The sequence below is a fragment of the Eptesicus fuscus genome, chromosome 10 (assembly GCF_027574615.1).
Source record: "Eptesicus fuscus isolate TK198812 chromosome 10, DD_ASM_mEF_20220401, whole genome shotgun sequence".
NCBI lineage: Eukaryota > Metazoa > Chordata > Mammalia > Chiroptera > Vespertilionidae > Eptesicus > Eptesicus fuscus.
This window is the reverse complement of record NC_072482.1, coordinates 57,243,387-57,269,722: the sequence shown is the minus strand read 5'-3', so window position 1 is coordinate 57,269,722 and position 26,336 is coordinate 57,243,387. Positions and strand designations below refer to the sequence as shown.

The 26,336-nt window shown below is 35.5% G+C and overlaps 1 protein-coding gene across 6 annotated transcripts in view; it reads left to right on the top strand.

Annotated features, from left to right (window-relative positions):
* The window catches only part of HACE1 (HECT domain and ankyrin repeat containing E3 ubiquitin protein ligase 1), a 90,458-nt gene that overhangs the window by 59,315 nt on the left and 4,807 nt on the right, over positions 1 to 26,336 (top strand). For all 6 annotated transcript variants that reach the window (XM_054721821.1, XM_054721819.1, XM_008139982.2 and 3 more), the window contains 5 exons: positions 4,122 to 4,271; positions 4,842 to 5,038; positions 13,966 to 14,097; positions 19,520 to 19,618; positions 19,895 to 19,965. In XM_054721821.1, the coding sequence (XP_054577796.1) occupies positions 4,122 to 4,271; positions 4,842 to 5,038; positions 13,966 to 14,097; positions 19,520 to 19,618; positions 19,895 to 19,965 (649 nt within the window). The remainder of the gene's footprint in view (positions 1 to 4,121; positions 4,272 to 4,841; positions 5,039 to 13,965; positions 14,098 to 19,519; positions 19,619 to 19,894; positions 19,966 to 26,336) is intronic.

Genomic DNA, 26,336 nt, shown 5'->3' with positions numbered 1-26,336 from the left:
AATATGCTATAGTGGTCAAGAGTTTGGCCTTTGGTGTTTATTCTACTTCGGGAATCAAAGAATAAATTGTACAATACAGTTTTTCTGAAGTGATGAAAATAGAAAAAAGTATCACAGTTACTTTTATTTTGAACTTAAAACATATAATAGAATTTATATTCTGTTTTAACTAGTTTCAAAGTTAAAAACTATTATTTGTTTCCTAAATATTTTTCCCCATTTTTTTCTTTTGATTTTTCTTCTATTCTTTTTAATAACCCAGACTTCCCAGAAAGTACTTAGAGAAGGAATTGTACAGACAAAGGTGGGGAAAGTTCAGTCCATCAAAAATCTTTGCTGGTTCATCAATAACCCTAAGCATTCACTATTTTAATAGGTAAAAAACATTTGTGATAATTCTCAGAATATTGTGTTTTTTGAAATTATGGCTATGTTTATCCTTAAAGTCTTTCTTCATCCCACAGAACTTTGCCTTGACTTTTTTAAACAAACATCTTTATTGTTCAGATTATTACAGATGGTTCCTCTTTTCCCCCCCCCATAGCTCCCCTCCACCCAGTTACACCCTACTCCAGGCCTCCCCCCCACACTGACCACGTCCATAGGTGTAAGCTCTTTGTCCAATCTCTTCCCGCACTCCCCACAAACCCTTCCCCTCAAGAATTGTCAGTCTGCTCCCTTTCCATGCCCCTGATTCTATTACATTCACCAGTCGGTTCTGTTCATTAGATTTTTTATTCATTTGATTTTTAGGTTCACTTATTGATAGATATGTATTTGTTGTCACTTTGCTGTTCATAATGTTTTATCTTTACCTTTTTCTTCTTCTTCCTCTTCTTAAAGAACACCCTTCAGCATTTCATATAATACTGGTTTGGTGGTGATGAACTCCTTTAGCTTTTCTTGTCTGTGAAGCTCTTTATCTGATCTTCAATTCTAAATGATAGCTTTGCTGGGTAGAGTAATCTTGGTTGTAGGTTCTTGCTGTTCATCACTTTGAATATTTCTTGCCACTCCCTTCTGACCTGCATAGTTTCTGTTGAGAAATCAGCTGACAGTCGTATGGGTATTCTCTTGTAGGTAACTAACTGTTTTTCTCTTCCTGCTTTTAAGATTCTCTCTTTGTCTTTTGCCCTTGGCATTTTAATTATGATGTGTCTTGGTGTGGTCCTCTTTGGATTCCTCTTGTTTGGGGTTCTCTGTGCTTCCTGGACTCTTTCACCAGGTAGGGGAAGTTTTCTGTTGTCATTATTTCTTCAAGTAGGTTTTCAATATCTTGCTCTCTCTCTTCTTCTGGCACCCCCACAATTCGGATGTTGGTACGCTTGAAGTTGTCCCAGAGGCTTCTATGCTATCTTCATATTTTTGGATTCTTTTTTTCTTTTTTCTTTTCCAGTTGGGTGTTTTTTGCTTCTTCGTATTTCAAATCTTTGACTTGATTCTTGGGATCCTGTAGTCTGCTGTTGAATCTCTGTATATTATTCTGTATTTCAGTCAGTGTATGCTTAATTTCTGATTGATCCTTTTTCATATCCTTGAGGGTCTCACTGAATTTCTCGGAGGTTTCTAGAAGATTCTTGAGTAACCTTATAACCGTGATTTTAAACTTTATATCCAGTATTTTGCTTTCATCCATTTCTTTCATTTGTGACTTGTTTCTTTGTCTCTGCATTTTGGCTGATTCCCTGTGTTTGTTTCTATGGACTGGGTAGTGCTAAGTCTCCTTGAGTTGATAGAGTGGTCTTGTGTGGTTGGTGTCCTATAGGGCCCAGTGGCTCAGCCTCCCCAATCACCTGAGGTGGACACTCTTGGTGCACCCCTTTGTGGGCTCTTTGCATAGTCTTGTTGTAGTTAACCTTTGATTGCTGTTGGTGTCACTGGGAGGAATTGACCTCAAGGCCAATTGGCTGTGAGGACCAGCTGTGTCTACAATGGAAGAGCTGCTGTGCAGGAGACACCCTCATGGGGCAGGACTTGCTTCAGTGGGGCTTTGGTGCTCATTGAGTCTGCCCCTTGAGTGTGTTTCTTATGGATGTGAAGAGTTGTAATCCGGTATGGTCTCACTCTGACCACTGGGTACACTGGCTCTTGGAACTCCAAGGAGGTGCAAGGTCAGCCACTGTCTGGGGCCACCACCTCTGCAGATTCCTCCTCTTTGTATGGGGTTTGGAAGTGCCCAGACAAGGCTCAGCTGTGAAGCAAGGCTGCTGCTGCCAGGCCTTGGGCCTTCTTTTGGAAGCTCTGGGGCTCTCTGACCCAGTTGTAGTTTGACAGGTTTTAGATGGAGAAAGGACAGGCCATTCATATGCAAAAGCCAATGCTCTCAGCTTGGGTGGGGTTGTAAATTGGGTGGGGCGGGGTTTCTGGGAATCACCAGGGTGGAGCAAACAGCAATGGCTGCCAGTCAGCCCTGCACTGGAGAGGTCCCCGGGTCTCTGTGTCCCGCGCCCCTGTGCAGGAACAATGATCACTGTGAGCACCTTTGAGAGAAAGCCTCCCTCTCGTTCCTGTCCCGATGCCAGACAGTCCAGTTTCTCCCCATATGTTTCTGGGTTCCCCAGAGTCTCACCTGGAACTGCAGTTCAGAGCAAGTGGGAGCTTTTATCTCCCTCCCATTCAAAGAGCAGCACATCCAGGTGCCAGCACTTTCCGAGCCTCCGCACCTCTTACAGTCTCAATGCGCTTTCTTCACCTCTCTAGTTGTGGAACTTCCACTCAGCCAGCTTTCCCGTGGTTCTGGGTGGTAGTTGTTCTGCCTTTTAGTTGTAATTTTGATGATGTGTTTGTGAGAGGCAGCGAGTATAGGTGTTTATCTATGCCGCCATCTTTGCCTTGACTTTTAATACCCAGTGAGTCTTACATTATGATTCTCTAAAGGTACTTAACAGTGAATGATTAGCTCTTTTAAATCATTCAGCCATAAGCTTCCAAATTTGTACCTTATATCTCAGTAAATTGGTCACAGCAATTTATTAGTCCAATGCCAACTCTGATAAATCAAAGATCAACAAAACACAAAGGGAATTATTGCCAAAGTACATATACTAAATGACCAAACTTTTCACTCTCTAGTACTTTTTCATTGTTCCTTTATTTTCCTTTGATGCAGTTTCATTATTTTTATCAATTATTCTTTATTTTAGGTAGCATAAGCTCAATAAATATTTATTGAATGATAAGAGAATTTGTAATCCAAGTTAGTGATTATCACAGAAAAACAGGGGGAAGGGTTACTTAAAATTGAGGTCTTGGTATTAGGTTTTTCCATTGCACTAGATATTTTTGAGGCGTTTTTTATCGTGACAAAATTTACCATTTTAATAATTTTGAAGTGTTACAATTCAGTGGCACTATGTGCACTCATAGTGTGGTGTATCTGTCACCACTGTCTTATTTCCAAATCTTTTTCATGTAAGTGGAGTCATATACTCCATTGCTCTAGATTTTGACAGTAATGGGTAACTATTGCCCTTGCCATTTTTTCTTTTATACCTCAGAGGTACTTATTTAACATTATTTGCCATGAGGATTAATTGGTTGACGTGGGGACTTTTGGTGATTTCCTGAGAATTGTTAAAAGGCATCAAGTTCACTGATTAGTAGTTCTATTACTTAAGAATAGTTGTACATGTAAAGTTTTTAGTTATTTTCTTATAGTGCTGTGTTCCTTAAGGAGCAAAAAGTAGTAAATATCTACTGCACTGGGCCTGAATGAGACAATGTCTGCCTTAATTCACAGCCTAGTAGTTATTTATCCACACTGTCCAGGGAAGTGTGTGTGTGTGTGTGTGTGTGTGTGTGTGATCTTTTAATATATTATTTCCAGGATCTCTCAGACACATCTTCCAATTAAAATACTTAAAAGTGAAGTTTAAAAGTATTCTCCAATTTTCTCTCTATACAAAGATGTACTGTGATATACTAGTACATGTGTGACTTAATGTCTTTTGTACTTCTAGTTTCACTGCCTGTTATATGTTCCACAAAGAACATTCTGTGGAAATTAATACATAACTTTAGCTTTGCTGAAGTTTTATATGAACAGATGTATCTGTATTAAAATGATGTCTCTTCTGCATATAGATTCTTTAAAACAAACTATTTTGTATTTATTTTAATAGGAACAACTTTTCAGCCTAATAGCAACTCCTATGTAAATCCTGATCACCTGAACTATTTCCGTTTTGCTGGACAGATCTTGGGATTAGCTTTGAACCATAGGCAGCTGGTCAACATTTACTTCACAAGATCATTCTATAAGCACATTCTTGGTATGGCTCTAATTTATTTATTTATTTATTTTATTGTCTAAAGTTTTACATTTGTCTTCTTTTTCGCCAATTGACCCCCCCTAATTTATTTATTTAAAGTGTTTTTCCTATAGTCTTTAAGTAAATGTAATTTAATAAGTGATGGCATTTTGAATGAGAACATTTTTATTTTGATTAGAGACTATTTGTGTTTGTAAGGCATTTAAATGAGGGCCTGAGGGAAAGGAAAAAAAACACCTACAATTTTTTTTTCTTCATTTTAGTGTATGTATATTTATGCTAAGAATGTATTTTGATACGAATATACTTAAGAGAATTGGCACTTTTTGAAGTTTATAATGATTTCCTGAATAGTGCTTTTAAAGAAAGATTACATTGTAAAAATGTGGAAGAAACTAAGCTTAAATTAAGCCTCAAATTCAAGAATTAGCGTCCATTTAAATCATGCTGTGAATTTGATTATATTTTGCAGTTTTACATAGTATCTGTAGAGGGCAGTATTTTACCATTAAACAGATAAGGAAAGGCAGAAACATGTAGAATACAACTGCTGTATGTTTATATTTTTAGGTATTCCTGTAAATTACCAAGATGTGGCATCTATTGATCCAGAATATGCCAAGAATTTGCAGTGGATTTTAGATAATGATATTAGTGATCTGGGTCTAGAACTGACTTTTTCTGTTGAGACTGATGTATTTGGAGCCATGGAAGAGGTGCCTTTGAAACCTGGGGGTGGAAGTATTCTGGTGACACAAAATAACAAAGTAAGTATTTGAATTTTTACCTTAGCCACTGTTTGTAACTTGGTCCTGATATTCTAAAGTCTCCTGGCTAATTATTGTAAAGTCTCCTGGTACTAGCTAAAAAAAATTTTACTGTTAGAATTAATAACATTTTATAAAAGAAAAATATTTTAATTAACCAAACTTATGGTTAAAGAAGACTAAAATCTTTTTCCTTTCCTGTAGTTGAGTTATAATTCTAAGAAAGCTTTAGAATCACCTAGCTATAAAAATAATATTTATCAAACCATTTTGCAGACTAGCAATTTAATAAAATATTGAGGTTTTTTTTTAAACCAAAAGACTTGACCATGTTTTAGCTAAACTCTGAGCCTCAGTTTTCCATTCTGTAAAATCGGGATAATACTACCTCCCATAGAGAATTATTACTAACATTTTGTAAACCTAAAAGCACATTACAAAAGTTAGTTGTTATTGGATAGTTTTCTATAAAAAATAGGCTTAAAAGTTTCAGATATACACAGGAAATTGGAGACTTATATTATGCTATATAATTTTCCTTTTTGAAACTTAGATACTGTTCATATAAAAAAAAACCATGGCCCTAACTGGTTTGGCTCAGTGGATAGAGCGTCGGCCTATGGACTCAAGGGTCCCAGGTTCGATTCCGGTCAAGGGCATGTACCTTGGTTGCGGCACACACCCAGTAGGGAGTGTGCAGGAGGCAGCTGATCGATGTTTCTCTCTAACTCTCTATCCCTCTCCCTTCCTCTCTGTAAAAAATCAATAAAACATATTAAAAAAACAAAACAAAAAAACCCCCACGAAACCATGAAGTTTAATTTTGGAAAATAAAATCAGGAGCTGAGTTTTTCATATCTGTACTTAAATTTTTTAATTTACCCTCTCATTTTACACATGAGGATACTGAAGCCTAAAGCTGGGGCCAAAACCCAGGTCTCCTGTCTCCTAGTTTGAAGTCTGATGTTCTTCATACTATTTGCAAAATTAATCATGTTGAGGAGGGGCTTACTTGACTTTTAATATAATGAGTCATATGAAGCTCTAGAAACTTAAAATAATAAAGTGCTTAAATTAGTTTTTAAAATCTATATGAACTTGCTAGTGAATGAAAATATATTTTTAAAAATTCTTCTAATTATTAGATTGTCCACCTTGTAGTCAGTTTGTTGCTTTATTTTGTAATGGAGACATGCTCTCAATTACGGGTGATGAAGTCATAGAATCTTTATAATAATCAAGTGATTGCTTTTCATGAGAGAACCTCAAACATGATTCCTACCTATGAATACCGTATCTGATGATGAGTGTATTTGTCTCTCCTCTCAGATATATTTTATATGACAAAGTAGAGAGACCCACTAACAATTGCATGATAGATAGCTATATTTACACTTTTTTCTCCTAACAGCTTCCCTCCCACTATGACTGATTTTTGTGTAGATTTTTAGATTCATATTTTATTAATTCTTTTACATTTGTATATTTTATGGAAATCTAGAAAGAAGGGAGACATTGGAAAAATAATAGCAAATGAGACTATACTCACACTGAAGGTATACCCGTCATCTTGATTCTACTCTGAGGTTGGAATACTATTGTAATATTAAAGAGCTTGAAACTTTTGTTTCTGAGTTTAGTACATTTTTATTTAACTATATTAACTAATTGGTTGATTACAGGCTAAACTTTTTCAATAATTAGTTTGGTAATAGAAGTAAAAGCAGGATCTCAATCATTAATATGTAAATTCTTAGCTTTCAATTTTGGAATATAAACATTTCTCACAATAAATTGAGCCTCTGCTTTCTAATATTACCAATAAGAGTCAAGTATAATTTTATATCTAATTGTTGATGCTTAAACACTTAATGCTTATTCAATAAACAACCTGATTAATTTTTAAATATTAAAAATCTTTAGAAACATACCTATAGCTTAACTTGACCACTCACTTTAAAATTGTTAAAGTATTCAATTTACAAATAAAATTTTCAAACCATGTTCTTTACAGGTATAATTCTTTAACATACATTTCCATCATGAACCTTTGTGTCACTTTAGGGTCAGCCTTTTATGCACTTACCTTTATAGGTATGAAGTTATAGTCACGTTCATCTTCAAAATTTATAATCATATTGAAGCTAAATTACTTGCCAAGCTTGTTAGTAAGAGAAAGTCTATGTAAGCTCATCTCCACATGGGGGAGTCATTTATTCCTAAGTTTTATTGAAAAGCTTTGGTAACTAGATGAAATTACCTTTTTTTGAAAAGCAGTAAGTTAAAAAAATACAATTAAGGTAAGGCAGAAGAATATATCCCAGTTCCACATTGGAACTATAATGCTCTTTGAAATTTATTTTGTATCTGTTTTGTTTTAAAATCTAGATGGGAAAAACAAAGAACCTTGTTTTCACATTTGAAAGTGGCTGAATATTTACATTTAAATAGTATTTTCATTTTAGTTTTGCTTTTACTTTTACTTTCACTTTTAAATTCTTGATGAAAAGGTGAAATCCTAGAACCATGAAATCTGGAATTAAAAGCAACATTTTTGGCCCAAACCTTAAGTTCTAGCTGTTAGAACTGAATATGACCAGTAAGGGTCAAGTATAATTTTATATCTAATTGATGATGCTTAAACAGTTAGTACTTATTCAATAAATAGCCTGATTAATTTTTAAATATTAAAAATCTTTAGAAACATACCTATAGCTTTAAATTGATCTAGCTGTTAGAACTGAAGAGTAAGATACTTGGGTTTTAAATGTTAAAAAGACTTTTACAATACTAATCCTCAAGTTCATTCTGGCTGGAAGGGGAAAACATGGGGGTGGAATGGGACAGGCTATCAGGGAATGGAGGAGGTGCCACGGGAGTTGGATTACAGAGGAGAACCATTCAGTGGTCAGAATGGGAGTAAAGAAGGGGAGAAGGAAGTGTTCTAGGCTTACAGGAAGACACAGAGTTGACCAAGCATGTGTTTGGGGAACCACAGATAGATGAGAGTTGTGCATCTTAGCTTAGATTGCAAAGTAAGTGAGTGGAAAAAGATTAGCTGAGGGAGGTAGAAAGGGCCAAATTCTGAAAGACTTTAATTCACAATCAGAAATTTGAACATTATTCCAAAGGCTGTGGGATGATTGAAGATGCTATAGTGGGGAGTCACATGATCGAATAAACTCAGCTTGGAGTGTGAGGAATGGATTGAATGGGACAATACAGATCAGCTAATAGGTTGTTGTGGCATTGGTCTGTGGAGCATGCCTGGGGGATTTTATGCCAGTGCCAGTGAGGATGTAGAAAATGAGATAGCTTTCAAGGATATAGAATTTATGGAACTGAGTAATTGTTTGGGAAGGTGAAAAAGAGAACAACTCAAAGAGGACTACTACTTTTGTGGATTGGCCCACAGAATGACTGTTGGTGTTGCTACCCTCCTCTTCATCAATCTCATTACCATCAGTGTTGTTTTCTAGTGATAATAGGTACTGCTTATTGAGTACTTGGTATATATTTCATGTATTTAAGATGTGTTCGCCGTGCATTTCTATTTACTGTAACAGCCTTTTGAGATAGTTATTTCTATTTATTGAATGTGGAAACAGCTTTAATATTAAAAGCATCTGACATTTATCAGGTGCTTATAACGTGCTAGGCACTGTTCAAAGTACTTCATGTGTATTAACTTAAATAGTCCTGTGAAATGTAGATATCCTTTTCTACAGGTCAGGAGACTGAAGGGTAAAGGACTTAAGTAGCTTTCCTCCAGATCATGTGGTTAATAAGTGTTGGAGCTAGGATTTGAACCCATGCAGTCTATAAATTTCAAGCCTGAACTTGTAACTATGACACTATTGTTAATGTAAGAAACATTCAAACCTGTGAAGAATTTTTGTGAGTTTATTTGAGCCAAACTGTCGACAGATGCCAGGAAGCAGAATCTCAACGGATTGAGATAATGCTCTGGAGAATGGCAGTTTTGCACCTTGTTTTATACATTACAATCAAAAGAGGAGATGTAAGTGGGTTACGTGAAATCTGTTGGTGATAGATTAGGGAGGTGGGAGAAAGCAAAGCAGAAGGATGTTAGATAAAAAGTAAAATGATAGACACATACTTCTTTTATTTAGGTGGGTGCAGGATAGTTAACACTTGACAATTAACTCAATAACAATGAGGGGATTTGTAGTCTCCAGAGCAATGTCTGTGCTTTGAGGGGTTTGGAAAAAGGAAAATTACTTTGACGTTCCAATGATGTTATCCTAGATGCAAAAAGACAATAGACAGGCTCAGTTAAGGTAAAGATTGGCCTTTGTCAGGGAAGATACCAGCCTAGGACATGACTACCCACCATAAACTGCTTTTTAATTAAAAATTTTTAAATTTCAGACCATCCTTTGTGGTTACTTTAAGTCTCTTGAGTTTGTAAGGCTGCCACACAGGTCTTCCTGAGCTAGTCAGGTTAGCATGTGGCCTCTTTTCATCCACACTGTATATTTCTTTAGACGTTAAATAACTGTCTAAGGGCTCAAAATTACTAAGTGGTGAGCCCTCAATTTAAGTCAAGTTCCGTATGATTGTGTAACTGCTAGGCCTCTCCCTTACTAAGTCACTGAATATGAACAAAGTTGCAAATACAAATTTAGTATGTTTTCCTCCACTTATTTTCATACTAGAGGCCCTTTGCATGAAGAGATTCGTGCAATAGGCCTTCCATCCCTTGGCTTCCAGCACTGGTTTTCCTCCAGCACCTGTTACCCAGGCTTTCTCTCCAGCTAGAGTCTGCGGCCTTTGCTGCAAACTCTGGCCAGAGTCTGCCTTCTTCGTCTTTGCTGCAGACTCCAACTGGAGTGTGCCGCCTTCGTCTTTGCTGCAGACTCCGGCTGGAGTCTGCCATCTTAGCTGCAGATTCAGGAGGGAGTCTGTAGTCTTCGTCTTCACTGTGGCCAGAGTGCTGCTCCTATAGATCCCTTTGCCCCCCGCCCTCCCTCTCATTGCAGGCATCCTGCCCCACCAGGCCACTCTGCACCTGGAGCAGCTGGGCAGCCGCCTTCTTTCTCCTAATTTGCATATTCCCTCCTGATTGGCTGGTGGGCATAGCAGAGTGATAGTTAATTTGCATGTTTCTCTTTTATTAGTGTAGATGGTATTTTATTGCCACTTTCACTTGATTTATTTCACATACATTTGATGCACACATAAAATACAGGTGTGTGTATATAGGTTATTGACTTAAAGTGATTCCTTATTTTCATCTTCAGAAAAGTATACTATGAGAAATCATTTTACTATTCAAAACTTTTAAAACAGTTCAAGTCTGAAGTTCTCCATATTAAATGTTTGTGTGTATTATTTGATTGGATTTTAAATTATCTTTAGTATTTTCCTGTTTATAAGAAGAACATACTTTCCCTTGCGTTTTAGTTAGTATATTCTAAAATTTTACCAACTCTATGAAATGGTAACCTGAGGCATCACTATTTTCAATGACTAAACTTTTTTCAAGGAAACTGAAGTAATAGGATTTTTACTAGACTATCAATCTTTATAACTAATATGTGACCTTAAAAATAAGAATATACTGGTAAAGAAACAATTATTGAAAAATATTACAGTGTCTCTCTTTTTCTTTTACCTACTTATTCTTACCTGGTATTCTTTTGAGTTCTAGGTGGAGAAGTTTTCAGTGAGAACTCTTACATACCAGAGCAATACTAATCAATTGGAGAAGCCCAGAAAGGAAGCTTTTATTACCAAGGGATTTATATTCAAACAGTTATTTGAATTATGAGAATAATAATGACATTGAAACTGTTAATTGCAAAAAAAATACTATTTCAGATAGTTTTACAAATATGGCCAAGTTTATTGGTCTACTTAGAAGGAACATCTTGGTTTCACTATTAAAAATTTTTATATAAATATGGTTTATTTAAATATTTTTCTAGAAATAGTAGAAAAGATTTTCAAGAAGAAAAATAGCTTAAAAAATATTTCAAGTTTCAACATCACTAACACCCCTCATAAGAAGAGATAATTTAGGTCCAAAGCCTGAAAAGAAGTTAGATTTTAAAAAACATTTCTGAAGGGTGATATTCATTCCACACATTCAGAAGACTAGATTATTAAAACAAAATGTTTCTGTAACTAGACCTATAACTTAACTGGAACTTAAGGTCAGATGTTGCATTTCCTTAATCTTAGTGGTATTTTTCCCTTTGCAGTTACTTTTTTCTTAGCTATGTTGTATCAGTTATCAGGCTCAGAGGTTAAGCTAGAAAAAAGTTGCTAGGGCTTTTTGTTGTTCTTATCTCCATGCTGAGGCTTTCTAAGTTGAAAACTTTCTATATGTTAACATAACTATTTTAGTACAAGCACTAACTCAGATTCTTGTATATAGTTAATTCTTTGAGTTACATCTATGGCATCTAGTATTATTTTATGCCCTCAAAGAATTAGCAAAAAAAAAACTCACATGGGAGCAAATATGCCATCTGTTGGGGATAAAAGTTTACTCAACCCTCCAAGTTATATCATCTTTTTTAATACCTTAGAAAAAATGAGATATCAGGGTTGGTATATATTTAATGTTTGATCATGCAACTCTTTTTTTTAATATTTTAAAAATATTTTTATTGATATCAGAGAGGAAGGGAGAGGGAGAGAGAGAAACATGAATGATGAGAGAAAATCATTGATCGGCTGCCTCCTGCACACTCCCTACTGGGGATCGAGTCCACAACCAGGGCATGTGCCCTGACCGGGAATTGAACTGTGACCTCCTGGTTCATAGGTTGACGCTCAACCACTGAGTCATGCCAGCCGGGCTGATCATGCAGCTCTTTATGCCAGTATTTTGTAGACTGATTATCATCTGTGTGTCCACTGTTTCTTTAAGGCATATAGATATTCATATGTAGTGGGAATGCAGCCAGTGTGTTTCTGTAGCACAGTATGAACAGTCAAAATGTTAGTGCATAATAATAGTGGATGTTCATAGTAATAATTGTATCATCAAGAAAATGTTAATGGTGTTACTCTATTTGAAGATGTGCTGTTTAAGGAGGCAGAACAACTATTTTAGAAGCAGTTGGATTTAGATTATTTTCTGTTTTCTGTGGATTTTAACTGTTAAACACAATTATATCTTTCAACTACCTGGAAAACTTAATTTACTACACCCAGGAGGATTTGTGATGGCTAGGATTTCGTTATTTTACGGAGAAATAATTTAGACCAAGATTCATTTTTTAGACCAAGTTCACATTTTTTATTTATTTTTATTTTTTAATCCTCACCCAAGAATGTGTTTTTATTTATTTATTTTTTTTAGAGAGAAAGATAGGGAGAGAGAGAAACATTGATCAGTTGCCTTCCATATGTGCCTGACTGGATGGATGCTCCAGCCAACTGACCCACCTGGCCAGGGTTTTTTTATTTGTTTGTTTGTTTGTTTTCACATTTAAATTAACTTATATGGAGACTGGTATCTGAAGGAACTGATTTTCACATATTGATATTTAATAACTATGAATCAGAGTTACAGAAATAAATGTGGAAAATATTATTAGATTAAATAGAAGGTAACATGTGAGCAAAGATTAGTATACTTCTGAAAACTAATTTCTAAAAATAAAATGTATGGGAAAATAATAAGAATTAATTGATGAATAAGAGATGTGTACTATTCTGATAAATATGGACCAAAATGGCAAGTTAAAATAAGTTAAGTATACTTTAGCAATTCACAAATCTTTTACTTTCAAGCTTCATAATTTAGTAAGGTCTTGAGCAATAACTATTGATTAGTAGTTTAAGATTGTGGAAACAAAACCTCTTGGATAAAAGCTATTCTTGTTAAGGGAAGATGGGATCTCATATAGCATCTTAAACATATAATTAATGAATGGATGGAGCAAAAAAAATTGTAGTGTCCAGTAAGCAGTTTTAGAGCATTCATAAATATTGAGATAATCATGTGCTGATGCTGAATTCACTGCTGGTTATCACTTAGAAGTGTGTTATTATATATTATTTCTTGATTGGACCCTGAAATTTAGTTCTATGTTTCTATTTGATTGTTTGATACATGTTTCTGTCTTCCTCTAGTACCTGTCTGTATGTAACTTGTGGTAACTGATTAATTCCTATATAGTGGAGAAAGCCTTTGGGAGGTAAGGGAGTGGGATGGGGGTAAGAATGGATTAAGTGGCAGCTTTGGCAGCTTTCCCTGTGCTAGATAGTAGAAACCAGGTGGGGTTTGGAGAGAGCTGTGAGGAATTCACCGACACTTGTGTAGATCTGAGATATACAGAGAATTCATAGCCAGTATATACTAGTAACTTGCTAGCTCAGTGCCTGTGATTTTTTGGGGGGCTGGGGAACAGAGCATCATGTTAGTGGGCCCCCCCACCGCCAAATAAATAAATAAATAAAGGGTTGGTCCCAAAAAAAAGTTTTTATCCCCTTTGTGTTTAGAGTATTTGTTCCTGGGAGGTGAGGATTATATACAATATATTGCTTTTAACTCACAAAGCGACATTGTATTCCATTGTGTAAATGTGCCATAGCTTTTTTATCCACTTATCTACTAATGGGCACTTGGGCTACTTCTAGATTTTAGCTATTGTAAATAATGCTGCTATGAACATAGGGGTGCATATATTCTTTTTGCTTGGTGTTCAGGGATTCTTAGGATATATTCCCAGAAGTGGGACCACTGATCTTGATAGCACTTGCTGTTACAGACAGGGTGTGAGGAAACAGTTTAGTGAATGGTAGAGTGCTGGTTTACTGAGGTGTATGAATATTGGTGCCAGCTTAATTCTAAATCTTTACCTCTTAAATGAGAAGTCATTATCTCAACATTATCTTAAGTATGTGGATTAAAAAAAAGTCATCATGAAAACTATTTTTTTTAATAGGAGGAGTATGTCCAGCTTGTTACAGAACTTCGAATGACAAGAGCCATTCAACCTCAGATCAATGCTTTTCTCCAAGGCTTTCATATGTTCATTCCACCTTCCCTCATACAGCTGTTTGATGAATTTGAGTTGGTAAGGAAGAACATCAGCTCCTTTATCATAACACAACAATACAAAACTCCAGTCGATGTAACTCAAAATAATTTTGGAGTACTGAGGTGCATGGAATAATGTATAAGACATATGGTTTAATGTTCGTGTTTAGAGATTTGTTACATTTGTAATTGTGCTTCTCTTAAGCTTAATAACCATATTATCACTTCCTTAATGTGAAGTGGAATGCAGTGGTGATAAAAATGGAATATTGTTTCCAAAGTACTGTACATGTAAGAAGCTGAGGGCCAGTCCTCCCAAAAGCAAAATTCCCATTATTTCTGACTTTTTATTTACCATCTGTGGTAAAAAAAGAATACCAATACAAACTTCTCATACTTCCAAAAAGAAGACTTGATTAAGGTTTTTCTTTTTATATTTGGGTTTTCTTTTCAGCTTCTTATTTCATCATGTATACAATTTTATAATTTTCCATTTCAAAACTCTGTGAATGCCACTCTCTTTGCCAGGCCCATTCTCTAATGAATGTTTTGTTATACTTAACTAGAGCCCCGGTGCACGAAATGTGCATGGAGTGGGCGGGTGTTCCTCAGCTCAGCCTGCATGCTCTCCAATCTGGGACCCCTCAAGGGATGTCCCAGTGGGATCGGGCATAAACGGGCAGTCGGACATCCCTCTCACAATCCAGGACTGCTGGCTCCTAACCGCTTGCCTGCCTGATTGCCCCTAAACGCTTCTGCCTGCCAGCCTGATCACCCCCTAACTACTCCCCTGCCAGCCTGATCGCCCCTACCTGCCATCCCCTGCTGGCCTGGTCACCCTTAACTGCCCTCCCCTGCAGGCCTGGTCTCCCCTAACTGCCCTCCCCTGCAGGCCTGGTCACCCTTAACTGCCCTCCCCTGCAGACCTTGTCCCCCGCCAACTGCCCTCCCCTGCCAGCCCGGTCACCCCTAACTGCCCTCCCCTGCAAGCCTGCTTGCCCCCAACTGCCCTCCCCTGCAGGCCTGGTCCCCCCACAACTGCCCTCCCCTGCTGGCCATCTTGTGGCGGCCATCTTGGTCCACATGGGGGCAGCCATCTTTGAGCACATGGAGGTGACCATCTTGTGTGTTGGAGAGATGGTCAATTTGCATATTACTCTTTTATTAGATAGGATTTGTCTGCCTTTTACTGTGATACAATGGGATTTCTGATGTTATATGATTTATATCTGCATTTTCCCTTATTTCCTTTTTCTCTTTTGTTTTTGGTAATAAATAGTTTCCAAACTCTCTAAGTTTCTAACTCCTTAATAAAACACAGTATTGTAAATAGAGTATCATTTTTTAAAAGTGTAATTTGGAAAATTAAATTTTAGATCAATGGAAAGTATCCTTTGATTTTATTCTGTTTCATAAAATTAGTTTTACCCTCTGCCCTTCATTTTAATATATGAATAAGTGTAATGGTGTATACCTTTAATTTTACATATATACCAGTATTCTCAATTTTTTTTCACTCATAGTGAATCTTAGTAAAGTATTTGCTAATTAATTTTGAAGTCCCTTGTGATTTAGTTTCATTAAATACCAGTTTTGAGGCCCAGGGCAGGTAGCTCAGTTGTTAGAGCATTGTCCTGATAACGCCAAGGTTGGATCCCCAACAAATCGATTTCTCAAATCAATAATAATATAAAAAAATACCAGTTTTGAGTTTTTTGGTTCTGTTTTTAGGTTTAGGATTAATGGTTTTGTTTAGCATAAACTTGTCTAGGTTTAGCATAACCATAAAAGTTACTTTTAGCATTTAAAAATGGAGGAGTACTTATGAACTGTTAAACAGAGAATTACATTATTTATTGGACCTGTGGTGTAAAAAACCAATAGCAACAACATAAACCATTGACAAAAACTTTGCCTCATAATTTACTAATACTGATAAGTTCTGTGAAACTTATTGAATTACAGTATACATAGATAAAAGTACAGGCATTATAAATGTATAGCTTGATGCATTTTCATAAGCTGACTATACCCATGAAAACAGCACCCAGATTAAGAAATTGACAAATCCTAGTGCCCCAGATGCCCCTTTCTTGTCCCCTTTCACTCACTATCCCCAGTCATGGGCAACCACTCTCCTAACTTACAGTATCATAGGTTAGGTTGCCTGTTTTTTAATTTAATATAAGTGGAATAATCACCTGGAATATATCTGACTTCTTTGGCTTGGCTTTTTGTTTGTGAGAGTAATACTGTCGTTGCATGCAGTGTGATTTGTTCATTTTCATTGCTGTATGGTAGGTATTTCATTGTGTCAGTATACTGTTTTATCTTTTCTCCTCTTAAACATTTGGTAGGTACTTTTTAGTTTTTAGATTATTTGAAATAGTGTTGCTACATACATTCTAGTACATGTCTTTAGGAGAAATACATTCATTCTCTGTGTTATATAGCTTGGAGTAGAATTGTTGGCATATATGGTGGGCATTTATTTCATTAGAATAGATATTAGCAAATAGTTTTCCAAAGTGGTGTGTCAAGTTACTCTCTCACCACCAGGTCTGGGAGTTCTGGGTGTTCCCATTCTTCACAGGCATTTGATAATTTCCTTTTGTATTTTTACCATTTGGGTGGATCGGTAGTGGTATTTCATCATGAATTTAATTTGCATTTCCCTAATGATCAGTGAAGTTGAGTGTGTTTGATACGTTTATTAGCTATTTGTGTACTCTGGTTTTGAATTGTTTGTTGAAGTAATTTGTCCGCTTTTCTATTGTGTTTTCTGTTTTCTTTGTTACTGATTCGTAGGATTCTTTATATATTCTTTATAGGAGTCTTTGTTAGATATATGTATTCCACTCTGGAATCTTAGTTAATAAAGTTTTTAGTTTTAGCACAGTTCAGTTTATCTTCTTTATCTTTTTTTTAAATGAATGGAGCTTTTTGTGTCCTTTTAAGAAATTGTTTCTTATTCCAAGGTCATGAAGGTATTTTTCTATGTTTTCTTCTAAAAACTCTATTCCTTTGTCTTTGACATTTAGGTCTGCTACTGATAAATTTTCAATTGTGCTTCTTATATTAGAAGTTAGGTTAGGATTCCTGGTGTGTTTTAGACTCTGGCTTTAAAATTAAGTTGAGCTGATTTAGATGGTAAGATTATTTGGGAAGAGCAGTGTTAAATAGGATAATAAAGACCTTTCATCCTCTTCATAAAAAGTTATAACATATGATTTTCATGAAATAGTTCAAAATCTTAAGATAATAAAGCCTCAGTCATTTTTATTCATAATTATTGGCAATGAGAGCATATTAATATTATTAAAAGCTTACTTTAGCTTAGAAGGCAAGAAGATTAAGCTCATATTTAAGACCTGTGTAAAATTCATTCTCCCTCCCTTTGACAGGTCTCTATCAAGGTCCTGCCACAAAACTGAATTTCCCCAGATGGTTCAAATAAAGGAGCTTTAACAAAGGGACTATTATAGAGGTGCAGGCAGTGTTAAGAATAAATAAGATTTGGTGAGACGTCCAGAGACTAGCAGCAGTGGAAGTCTTTATCACCTCTGGAATTGAAGAGACAGTTGGGGGAGTTATTGTAAGAAGCCCTGTGATGAGGAGAAATGGCTACTGGAAAGAGGTGCTAAAGCAGGGAGGGAGTGGAAAGTGCTCTCACCTCCAGGCTTCTGCCTGTTCTGTGGCAGAACCCAACCCGAAGCCAACAGATAAGGGAGCCAATGTGCCAGGATCAGCCTCCTAGGGCACAGAACAGTGCAAAGAAAAGTGGAGACTCTATTTGTGAGTGGTAAATGGACACTAATAGAACGCCTTTATTCAGTCAATGTATTTTATAATACCATCGCAAGGAGAACGAAAACACTAGCAGTTCTCAAACAAGAGGTCTTAGGACCTCCTGACAACAAAAGCCTTTTTGTTTATGTGAGTTATATTAATTGATGTTTATTGTATTTGAAGTTAAAGCCGAAGTGTAAAATAATTTATTAATTCATATTAAAATAATTTATTGCCTATTAACAAAAAAAATTTAAAATTGAAAACTGTATTTTCCAGAATGAAACAAAAATAATGGGAAGAGTGGCATTATTTTACCTTTTTGCAAGTTTAATGTCTGGCTTAATAGAAGAAAATGGGTACTTTTATCTGCATCTGCACATTATCTGCTGTGATATATTGTTTGGTTGAACTATATGGAGAAAATCTAGCCTTAGATAAGTTGGAAAAGAGAGAACCTTGCAGACACCTATTCAGATCTCAGAAACAACCAAGAGCTCTCAGACACCACCTAATACTAACTTTCATTAACCCTCAAAGTACATTCTGTGCTAGTCTGGTATATATTACGAGTAGTTGCTGTAGGAAATGTGATTTTGAACCACATTGCATTGATGTCTGTGTAATAACCATCCTGCTATTCCAGCTTGTCCGTGGTTTACTTAAGTGTAGGCTGGTTATTGCCTCACCTGACTCTGTAAACAAACCCAACTGTGATTCAGAGGTGTGGACAAGCTCTTTTTCATGTTTTCTTTTCTCTTGGAAAACATAATGGTAAATACTTTTGCCATTCTTTATTTCAGGCGTCCTCAAACTACGGCCCGCGGGCCACATGCGGGTGTTTTTGCCATTTTGTTTTTTTACTTCAAAAGAAGATATGTGCAGTGTGCATAGGAGTTTGTTCATAGTTTTTTTTAAACTATAGTCCGGCCCTCCAACGGTCTGAGGGACAGTGAACTGGCCCCCTGTTTAAAAAGTTTGAGGACCCCTGCTTTATTTCATTTTTTAGTTATTTGATTGCTATTTTGTTTATTTGATAATCTTTCTAGGAAAAAGGCTACCAAAGTCATTAGGAAATTGCATTTTTTTTTTCTCTCACCTTAGGGAAAGTTGATTAAAGATCTGAATTATTCCAGAATAGTTCTTCAAAGGCCTGAGTCTTTTTTTTTAAATACAACTATTTTTATTTTATTACTTTCTTTTTCCTAATGATTAGGATTTTCTTATGATGTTTTCCTTTGCTTAACCCAGGATTTATTCAGGTGTTTGTTGTTACTTTCATATTGAGAGAATGGTCTTTTAATATAATTTAACAAATTCATAAAATAAAAATAACCATAAAGATAATGTTCATAAAAGTACTTCACATATAAGCTGTTGCTGCATAAGTGCTTATCTATAAACATAAAGTATTGTCTCCTTATGTTTTAATTAAATTGTATCAATGTGGAGACATCTGCACAGTTCACAGTGTTTGAGATCATCAGTATCAAGTGTTCTCTCCCATGCAGTACTTGTTGTTGATGACATGCAGACACTGTCACAAAAATAAATCGGTTTTACATGGAATTAGTTTCTAATTAAGGCAAATTTACTCTTCAAATGTAATAGGTTTTTGTTTTTTTTCCCCCCAAAGAAGAATAATGAAATATTTTCCTTCTTCCCCAAAGGAGCTACTGCTTTCTGGCATGCCAGAAATTGATGTGAGTGATTGGATAAAAAATACAGAATACACAAGTGGCTATGAAAGACAAGATCCAGTTATTCAGGTAAAATTTCTCTAGAGCTTAGAATGAAGTTAAGTTTTACCATTTAATTTTGTAAGCTTTTCAGCACTATTGGATGAAAACCTACATTAATTAATGAAGTAAAGTTTTCCCCTAAATTTTTCTTATGGGAATTGCATATGAAAGCTTGGTATGAAATAATTTTTGATAAATGAGTCTCTTAGAATAAAATGTGCTTTATGAATGCTGCATACTTCTTGGTATTAAGTCTACGATTGCTCTGAAATTGAGCTAAGTTTTTGTTCTCATTGTTGTCAGTGGTTCTGGGAAGTTGTGGAAGATATTACTCCAGAGGAGAGAGTTCTTCTCCTGCAGTTTGTTACTGGCAGGTAGGAAGTGTTTTTATGATAATGTGAAAGTAATTTAATGTATTCCATTTCTAATGGCTTAGAGATAAACAACCAACATGAATTATTACTCTGAATTGTCAGTTTCTTACCTCCCTTTCCACTTTCATGATATTAAACAAAGATTTATTTAAGCATTTAAAATAAAGCATATAAAGTAGTGCTTAATAAATGTTTAAAATTCTGCAGATTGGTCAATAGTAGTAGCCAGATTTTTAATATTTGTGTGTGCTGGGCAACACACACACACACACACGTGCGGGTGTGCACCATAACACATATAATACCCATACACAGTGGTTTTTCTCCAATTCTTATCAAACTTTACTTTGAATTTTAAGATCCATGTCATAAAAATAATTGTTATACCACGCTTCTTTGAAAAGTCTTCTTTTGCAACCAAGAAATATCATAGATTAGAAATCTTTTTAAAGTTATATTTCTGAAAGATGTAAAAAAAAAAGGTTCGATTTTCATTTTTTATAACATAGAATTTTATCTGTTTCCTTCTATTTATGAAAATATAGTTCAGTTGTTCTATTACAAATGTGCATAGTTCTCCTAGGAAAGTTGGCACACAGAAAATTAGAAGAATAAGAAAAATCACCCTCTGCCAGCAATATCTACTATAAACAATTTGATGTGTTTACTTTTTTCCCCCTCTGCTTTATTATTTATTTCTTTTTTAAGTGACTGAGAATCTAGTCCACAGACTTTTGTTGTATGGGATGATGCCCCAAACATCTGCGCTACTCAGCCAGGGCTTTTTTCTGCTTTTTTAAAAACATAATTGTGAGTGTGTACCTAAATAAAATATAGGTATGTAGTTTAGGGTTCACTGTTGTCTTATTTTTTAAAAATATGTTTTTATTGATTTCAGAGAGAGGAAGGGAGAGGGGGAGAGAGACAGAAACATCAATGATGAGAGAGAATCCTGGATTGGCCACCTCCCACATGCCCCCTACTGGAGATCAAGCCCACAACCCCTCAGGCATTTGTCCTGACCGGAATTGAACCATGACCTCCTGGTTCATGGGTCAGTGCTCAACCATTGAGCCACACTGGGCAGGCACACTATTGTCTTATTTTTAAACTAGCATATAAGCATTATAAAAGCTCAGAAAATGGAGAATATAGCTAGAACAAAATGAAAATTCTATTAAGTAATTCCACTACATAGATAATGTTATTAACATTTTACTTTATTTTCTTAGTCTTTTAACTATATAATTAGAAAAATAGTTGGAGTCCCACCATACATCTAATTTTAAAGGATAAATTAAAACAAATATTCAGACTGTAGACTAAAGCTATGAAAGAAAACTTTGTTAAGTTTTTGGGGTTTTGCTTTTTTGGTGGCTTCTTCATGCCAAGAAATACCCTGTGATTTGCATAACTTAATGAAAATAATTTAATAAAAATTACATTTTCTGTGTAGGAAGGTTAGGCAATTCAAATTTTAAAAAATCACTCTAATCTCAATCACTGGAGATAATCACTGTTAACATTATCGTTATTCTTCCAGAATGTTTCTCACATATATAAATTTTTGCTTTTTAAAGACATTGTCCCTGTTTTATAACTTGAATTTTGCAATTTATCACTAAAAATTATTCCATTTATAGATCTAATTTTTAAATGGCTGCTTAACTCTTCAATTTATGGACCTCCTTTAATTGATATTGTCCTTTATTGCTAAATTCCCTCGTTTATGAATAAGGCTGCAGAAATAAGGAATTTTTGTGCTACATACTTGGTGGGCCAATAGCCTACATTATTTATATAGGATAAATTCTTAGAAGGGAAATTTTTGGATAGAAAGTATAATCATTTTTACAACCTTGATACATATTGCTCATTTATCCTTCGAAGATAACAGTTTTCAGATCAGCAGGAAATGAGAGAGGGCCTGTTCCTTTTATTCTATCAAAATTGTAAAATCTTAGGTTTTTTTAAAGCTTACTTTTCAAAATTGAGGTATATGAAGACATTAGCTTAATTATCCTAATAAGGAAATACTGTTATAATTTGTATAAGAATAAGTGCCAAGGCTCGTTTTCTCCTCTTGTCCTGATACAGTGGTATACTTGTTTTTCAAATTCTGCCTCTATAGGAAATTGAGAACAGCTTAGTTTTTTTTATCCCTTTTCATTTTTGGTTGCCTTTGTTAATTTTTTAGGCAAAGGTTAATATGCATAGATTAACTAAAGTTGAATTTTATTTCAGTTGACAGACATATTCATGTCTTCTTCAGATATTCCTTTGCCCTAAGTAGGAATTGCTCATGCATTAGCATTTTATTAGTAAGCCCCTGGCATACTTTTAATATTCACTTAGACCTCTAAGGTAAGCTCAGGCATTTCATCAGGAAAACATTTATGCTAAAAAATACATAACATTTACTAGTTTTAAATGTGTTTTTATTGATTTTTAGAGAGAGAGGAAAGGAGAGGGTTAAAGAGATAGAAACATCATCCATTGGCTGCCTCCTACATGCCCCCTACTGGGTTATGAGCCTGCAACCTGGGTATGTGCCCTGACTGGAATCCAACCAGTGACCTCTTGGTTCAGGGGTTGATGCTCAACCACTGAGCAACACTGTCGGGCTACCATTTTTAAGTGTACACTTCTGTGACATTAAGTACATTTACATTGTGCAACCATCACCACCATCCATCTCCCAAACTTTTATCTTCCTCAGTTGAAACTGCACCCAACAACACTAACTGTCCATTCCTACTCTCCTAGCCCCTGACAACCACCATTCTTCTGTCTTTGTGGATTTGACTCTTCTAGGTACCTCATCTAAGTGGAGCCATACATTGTTTGTCTTTTTGTTACTGGCTTATTTCACTTACTAGAATGTCCTCAAGGTTCAACTGTATTATAGCAAATGTCAGAATTTCTTTCCTTTTTTAAGGCTAAATAATATTTCATTGTGTATATATACCACATTTTGCTTATTTTTTCACCCATGGATGGTCACTTGGGTTGCATCCACATTTTGGCTCTTGTGAGTGATGCTGCTGTGAACATGGATGTTCAAATATCTCATTGATTCTCTGCTTTCAGTTCTTTTGGATATATACTGTAATTCTATGTTTCATTTTTCTAGAACCGCCAGGCTGTTTTCCACAGTGGCTGTACCATTTTATATTCCCACCAACAATGCATAAGGGTTTTAATTTCTGCATGTCCTTTCCAATATTTGGTCTTTTCCTTTTTCTTTTTTTTTTTCTTTTTTTTGAGGTAGGGGTTGGTGGTTTTTGTTTTATTAATAGTCATCCTAATATGTATGAAGAAGATACATCATTGTGGTTTTGATTTCATTTCCCTAATGACAAATGATTTGATTAAGCATCTTTTTCATTTGCATATAGTCCATTTATGTATCTTCTTTGGAGAAATGTCTATTCAAGTCCTTTCCCTATTTTTAATTGTTTTTTGTCGCTATTGTTGAGTTGCAGTTTTGTATATTTTTTGGATGTCAATTCCTTATGACTTAAGATTTGAAAATATTTCACCCATTTTGTGTTACCTTTTTACTCTATTCCTGGTATCCTTTGGCATATAAGTTTTTAACTTTGATGAAGTCCAATTTATCTACTTGTCTTTTGTTGCCTGTGCTTTTGGTGTCACATCCAAGCAGTCATTAGCAAATCCAGTGTCATGACGCTTTTCCCCTATATTTACTTATAAGTACGTTGTAGTTTTAGCTCTGAAGTTTAGGTCTTTGATTCATTTTGAGTTAACTTTTGTAAGTGGTGTTAAGTAAGGGTCCAACTTCATTTTTTACTGTGGTATATCCAGTTTTCTGAGCACAGTTTATTTATTTATTTTTAAATTCTTTATTGTTCAGATTATTACAGATGTCCCTATTTTTCCCCCCATAGCTCCCCTGCACCCAGTTCCCACCCCACCCCACCCCAGGCCCTTGGTCAAATATTAATTGAGTATAATGGCTTGGGTCAATTTCTGGGTTCTCTATTCTGTTCCATTGGTCTATATGTCTGTTCTTGTGCCAGTACCAGGCTGTTTTGAGAACCATGGCTTGGTAAAATTGCTTGATGTCTGGTATTGTGATCCCTCCAACTTTGTTCTTTTTCAGGATAGCTGTGATTATTCGGGGTCTTTTTTTATTCCAGATGAATTTTTGTAGAGTTTGTTCTAGATCTTTGAAATATGCCATTGGTATTTTAATAGGTATTGCATTGAATCTATAGATTGCTTTGGGTAGTATGGACATTTTAATGATGTTGACTCTACCAATCCATGAACATGGTATGTTCTTCCATTTGTTTATTTCTTCCTCTATCTCTTTTTTCAATGTCCTGTAGTTTTCCGAGTACAGATCTTTTATGTCCTTAGTTAAGTTTATTCCTAGGTATCTTAATTTTTTTGGTGCAGTGGTAAATGGGATTGATTTTTTTCATTTCTCTTTCTGTGAGTTCATTATTGGTGTATAAAAAGGTCATAGATTTCTGGGTGTTAATTTTATATCCTGCTACATTGCCAGATTCATTTATTAGGTCTAGTAGTTTTTTGATGGAGTCTTTGGGGTTTTCTATGTATAGTATCATGTCATCTGTGAATAAGGACTGTTTTACTTTTTCTTTTCCAGTTTGGATGCCTTTTATTTCTTTTTCTTGTCTGATCACTATGGCTAGTACTTTTAGTACTATGTCGAACAGGAGTGGTGAAAGTGGGCATCCTTGTCTTGTTCCTGTTCTTAGGGGAAATGAGTTTAGTTTTCGCCCATTGAGTATGATGTTGGCTGTAGGTTTATCATATAGGGCTTTTATTATGTTAAGGTATGATCCCTCCATTCCCACTTTGCTGAGAGTTTTTATCAAGAAAGGGTGTTGGATTTTGTCGAATGCTTTTTCTGCATCCATTGATATGATTATGTGATTTTTGTCTCTCGGTTTGTTTATGTGATGTATCACATTTATTGATTTATGGATATTGTACCATCCTTGCATCCCCGGAATAAATCCCTCTTGGTAATGGTGTATGATCTTCCTAATGTATTGCTGAATCCAGTTTGCTAGAATTTTGTTGAGGATTTTAGCATCTATGTTCATTAAGGATATTGGCCTGTAGTTCTCTTTTTTTGTGGTGTCTTTATCTGGTTTTGGGATTAGGGTAATGCTGGCTTCATAGAAGGAGCTTGGAAGTGTGCCTTCCTCTTGAATTTTTTGGAATAGTCTGAGGAGGATAGGTTTTAGTTCTTTTTTGAATGCTTGGTAGAACTCCCCTATAAGGCCGTCTGGACCAGGGCTTTTGTTTGCTGGAAGATTTTTTATTGCTGTTTCAATTTCTTTGGTAGTTATCGGCCTATTCAGGTTTTTTGATTCTTCATGATTGAGTTTTGGGAGCTTGTATTTTTCTAAGAATATGTCCATTTCATCTAGGTTATCCATTTTTTTGGAATAGAGTTGTTCATAGTATTTTTTCATAATCGTTTGTATTTCTGTGGGACCGGTTGTTACTTCACCTCTTTCATTTCTGATGTTGTTTATTTGGGTCCTCTCTCTTTGCATTTTGGTGAGTCTGGCTAGAGGTTTATCAATCTTGTTTATTCTTTCAAAGAACCAGGTCTTGGTTTTGTTGATCTTTTGTATTGTTTTTTGGGGTCTCTATGTCATTTATCTCCGCTCTGATGTTTATTATTTCCTTCCTTCTGCTTACACTGGGCTTTTCTTGTTGCTCTCTTTCCAACTCTTTGAGTTGTTGGGTTAGATAATTTATTACCATTGTTTCTTGTTTTTTGAGGTAGGCCTGTAGAGCTATGAACTTCCCTCTCAAGACTGTTTTTACTGTGTCCCATAGATTTTGGACTGTTGTATTTTCATTGTCGTTTGTTGCCATGATGTTGTTTTTTTGTTTGTTTGTTTTTTTATCTTCTTTGATCTCTCTGGTAACCCAGTAATTGTTGAATGGATTCTTTTTTCTTTTTGCTCTTCTGGTTAGGTGTTTGTTTTTTTTTTGCTTCTTCGTATTTCAAATCTTTGACTTGATTCTTGGGATGCTCTAGCGTACTGTTGAATATCTGTATATTATTCTTTATTTCAATCATTGTATGCTTCATTTCTAACTGGTCCTTTTCCATTTTTTGGCATTCTCACTAAGATCCTTGAAGATCTCACTAAGTTCCTTGGAGGTTTCTAGAAGATTCTTGAGTAACCTTATAACTGTGGTTTTGAACTCTATATCCAGTAGTTTGCTTTCTTCCATTTCTTTCATTTGTGACTTGTTTCTTTGTTTCCACATTTTGGCTGCTTCCCTGTGTTTGTTTCTATGTATTGGGTAGTTGCTAAGTCTCCTTGAGTTGATAGAGTGGCTTTGTGTAG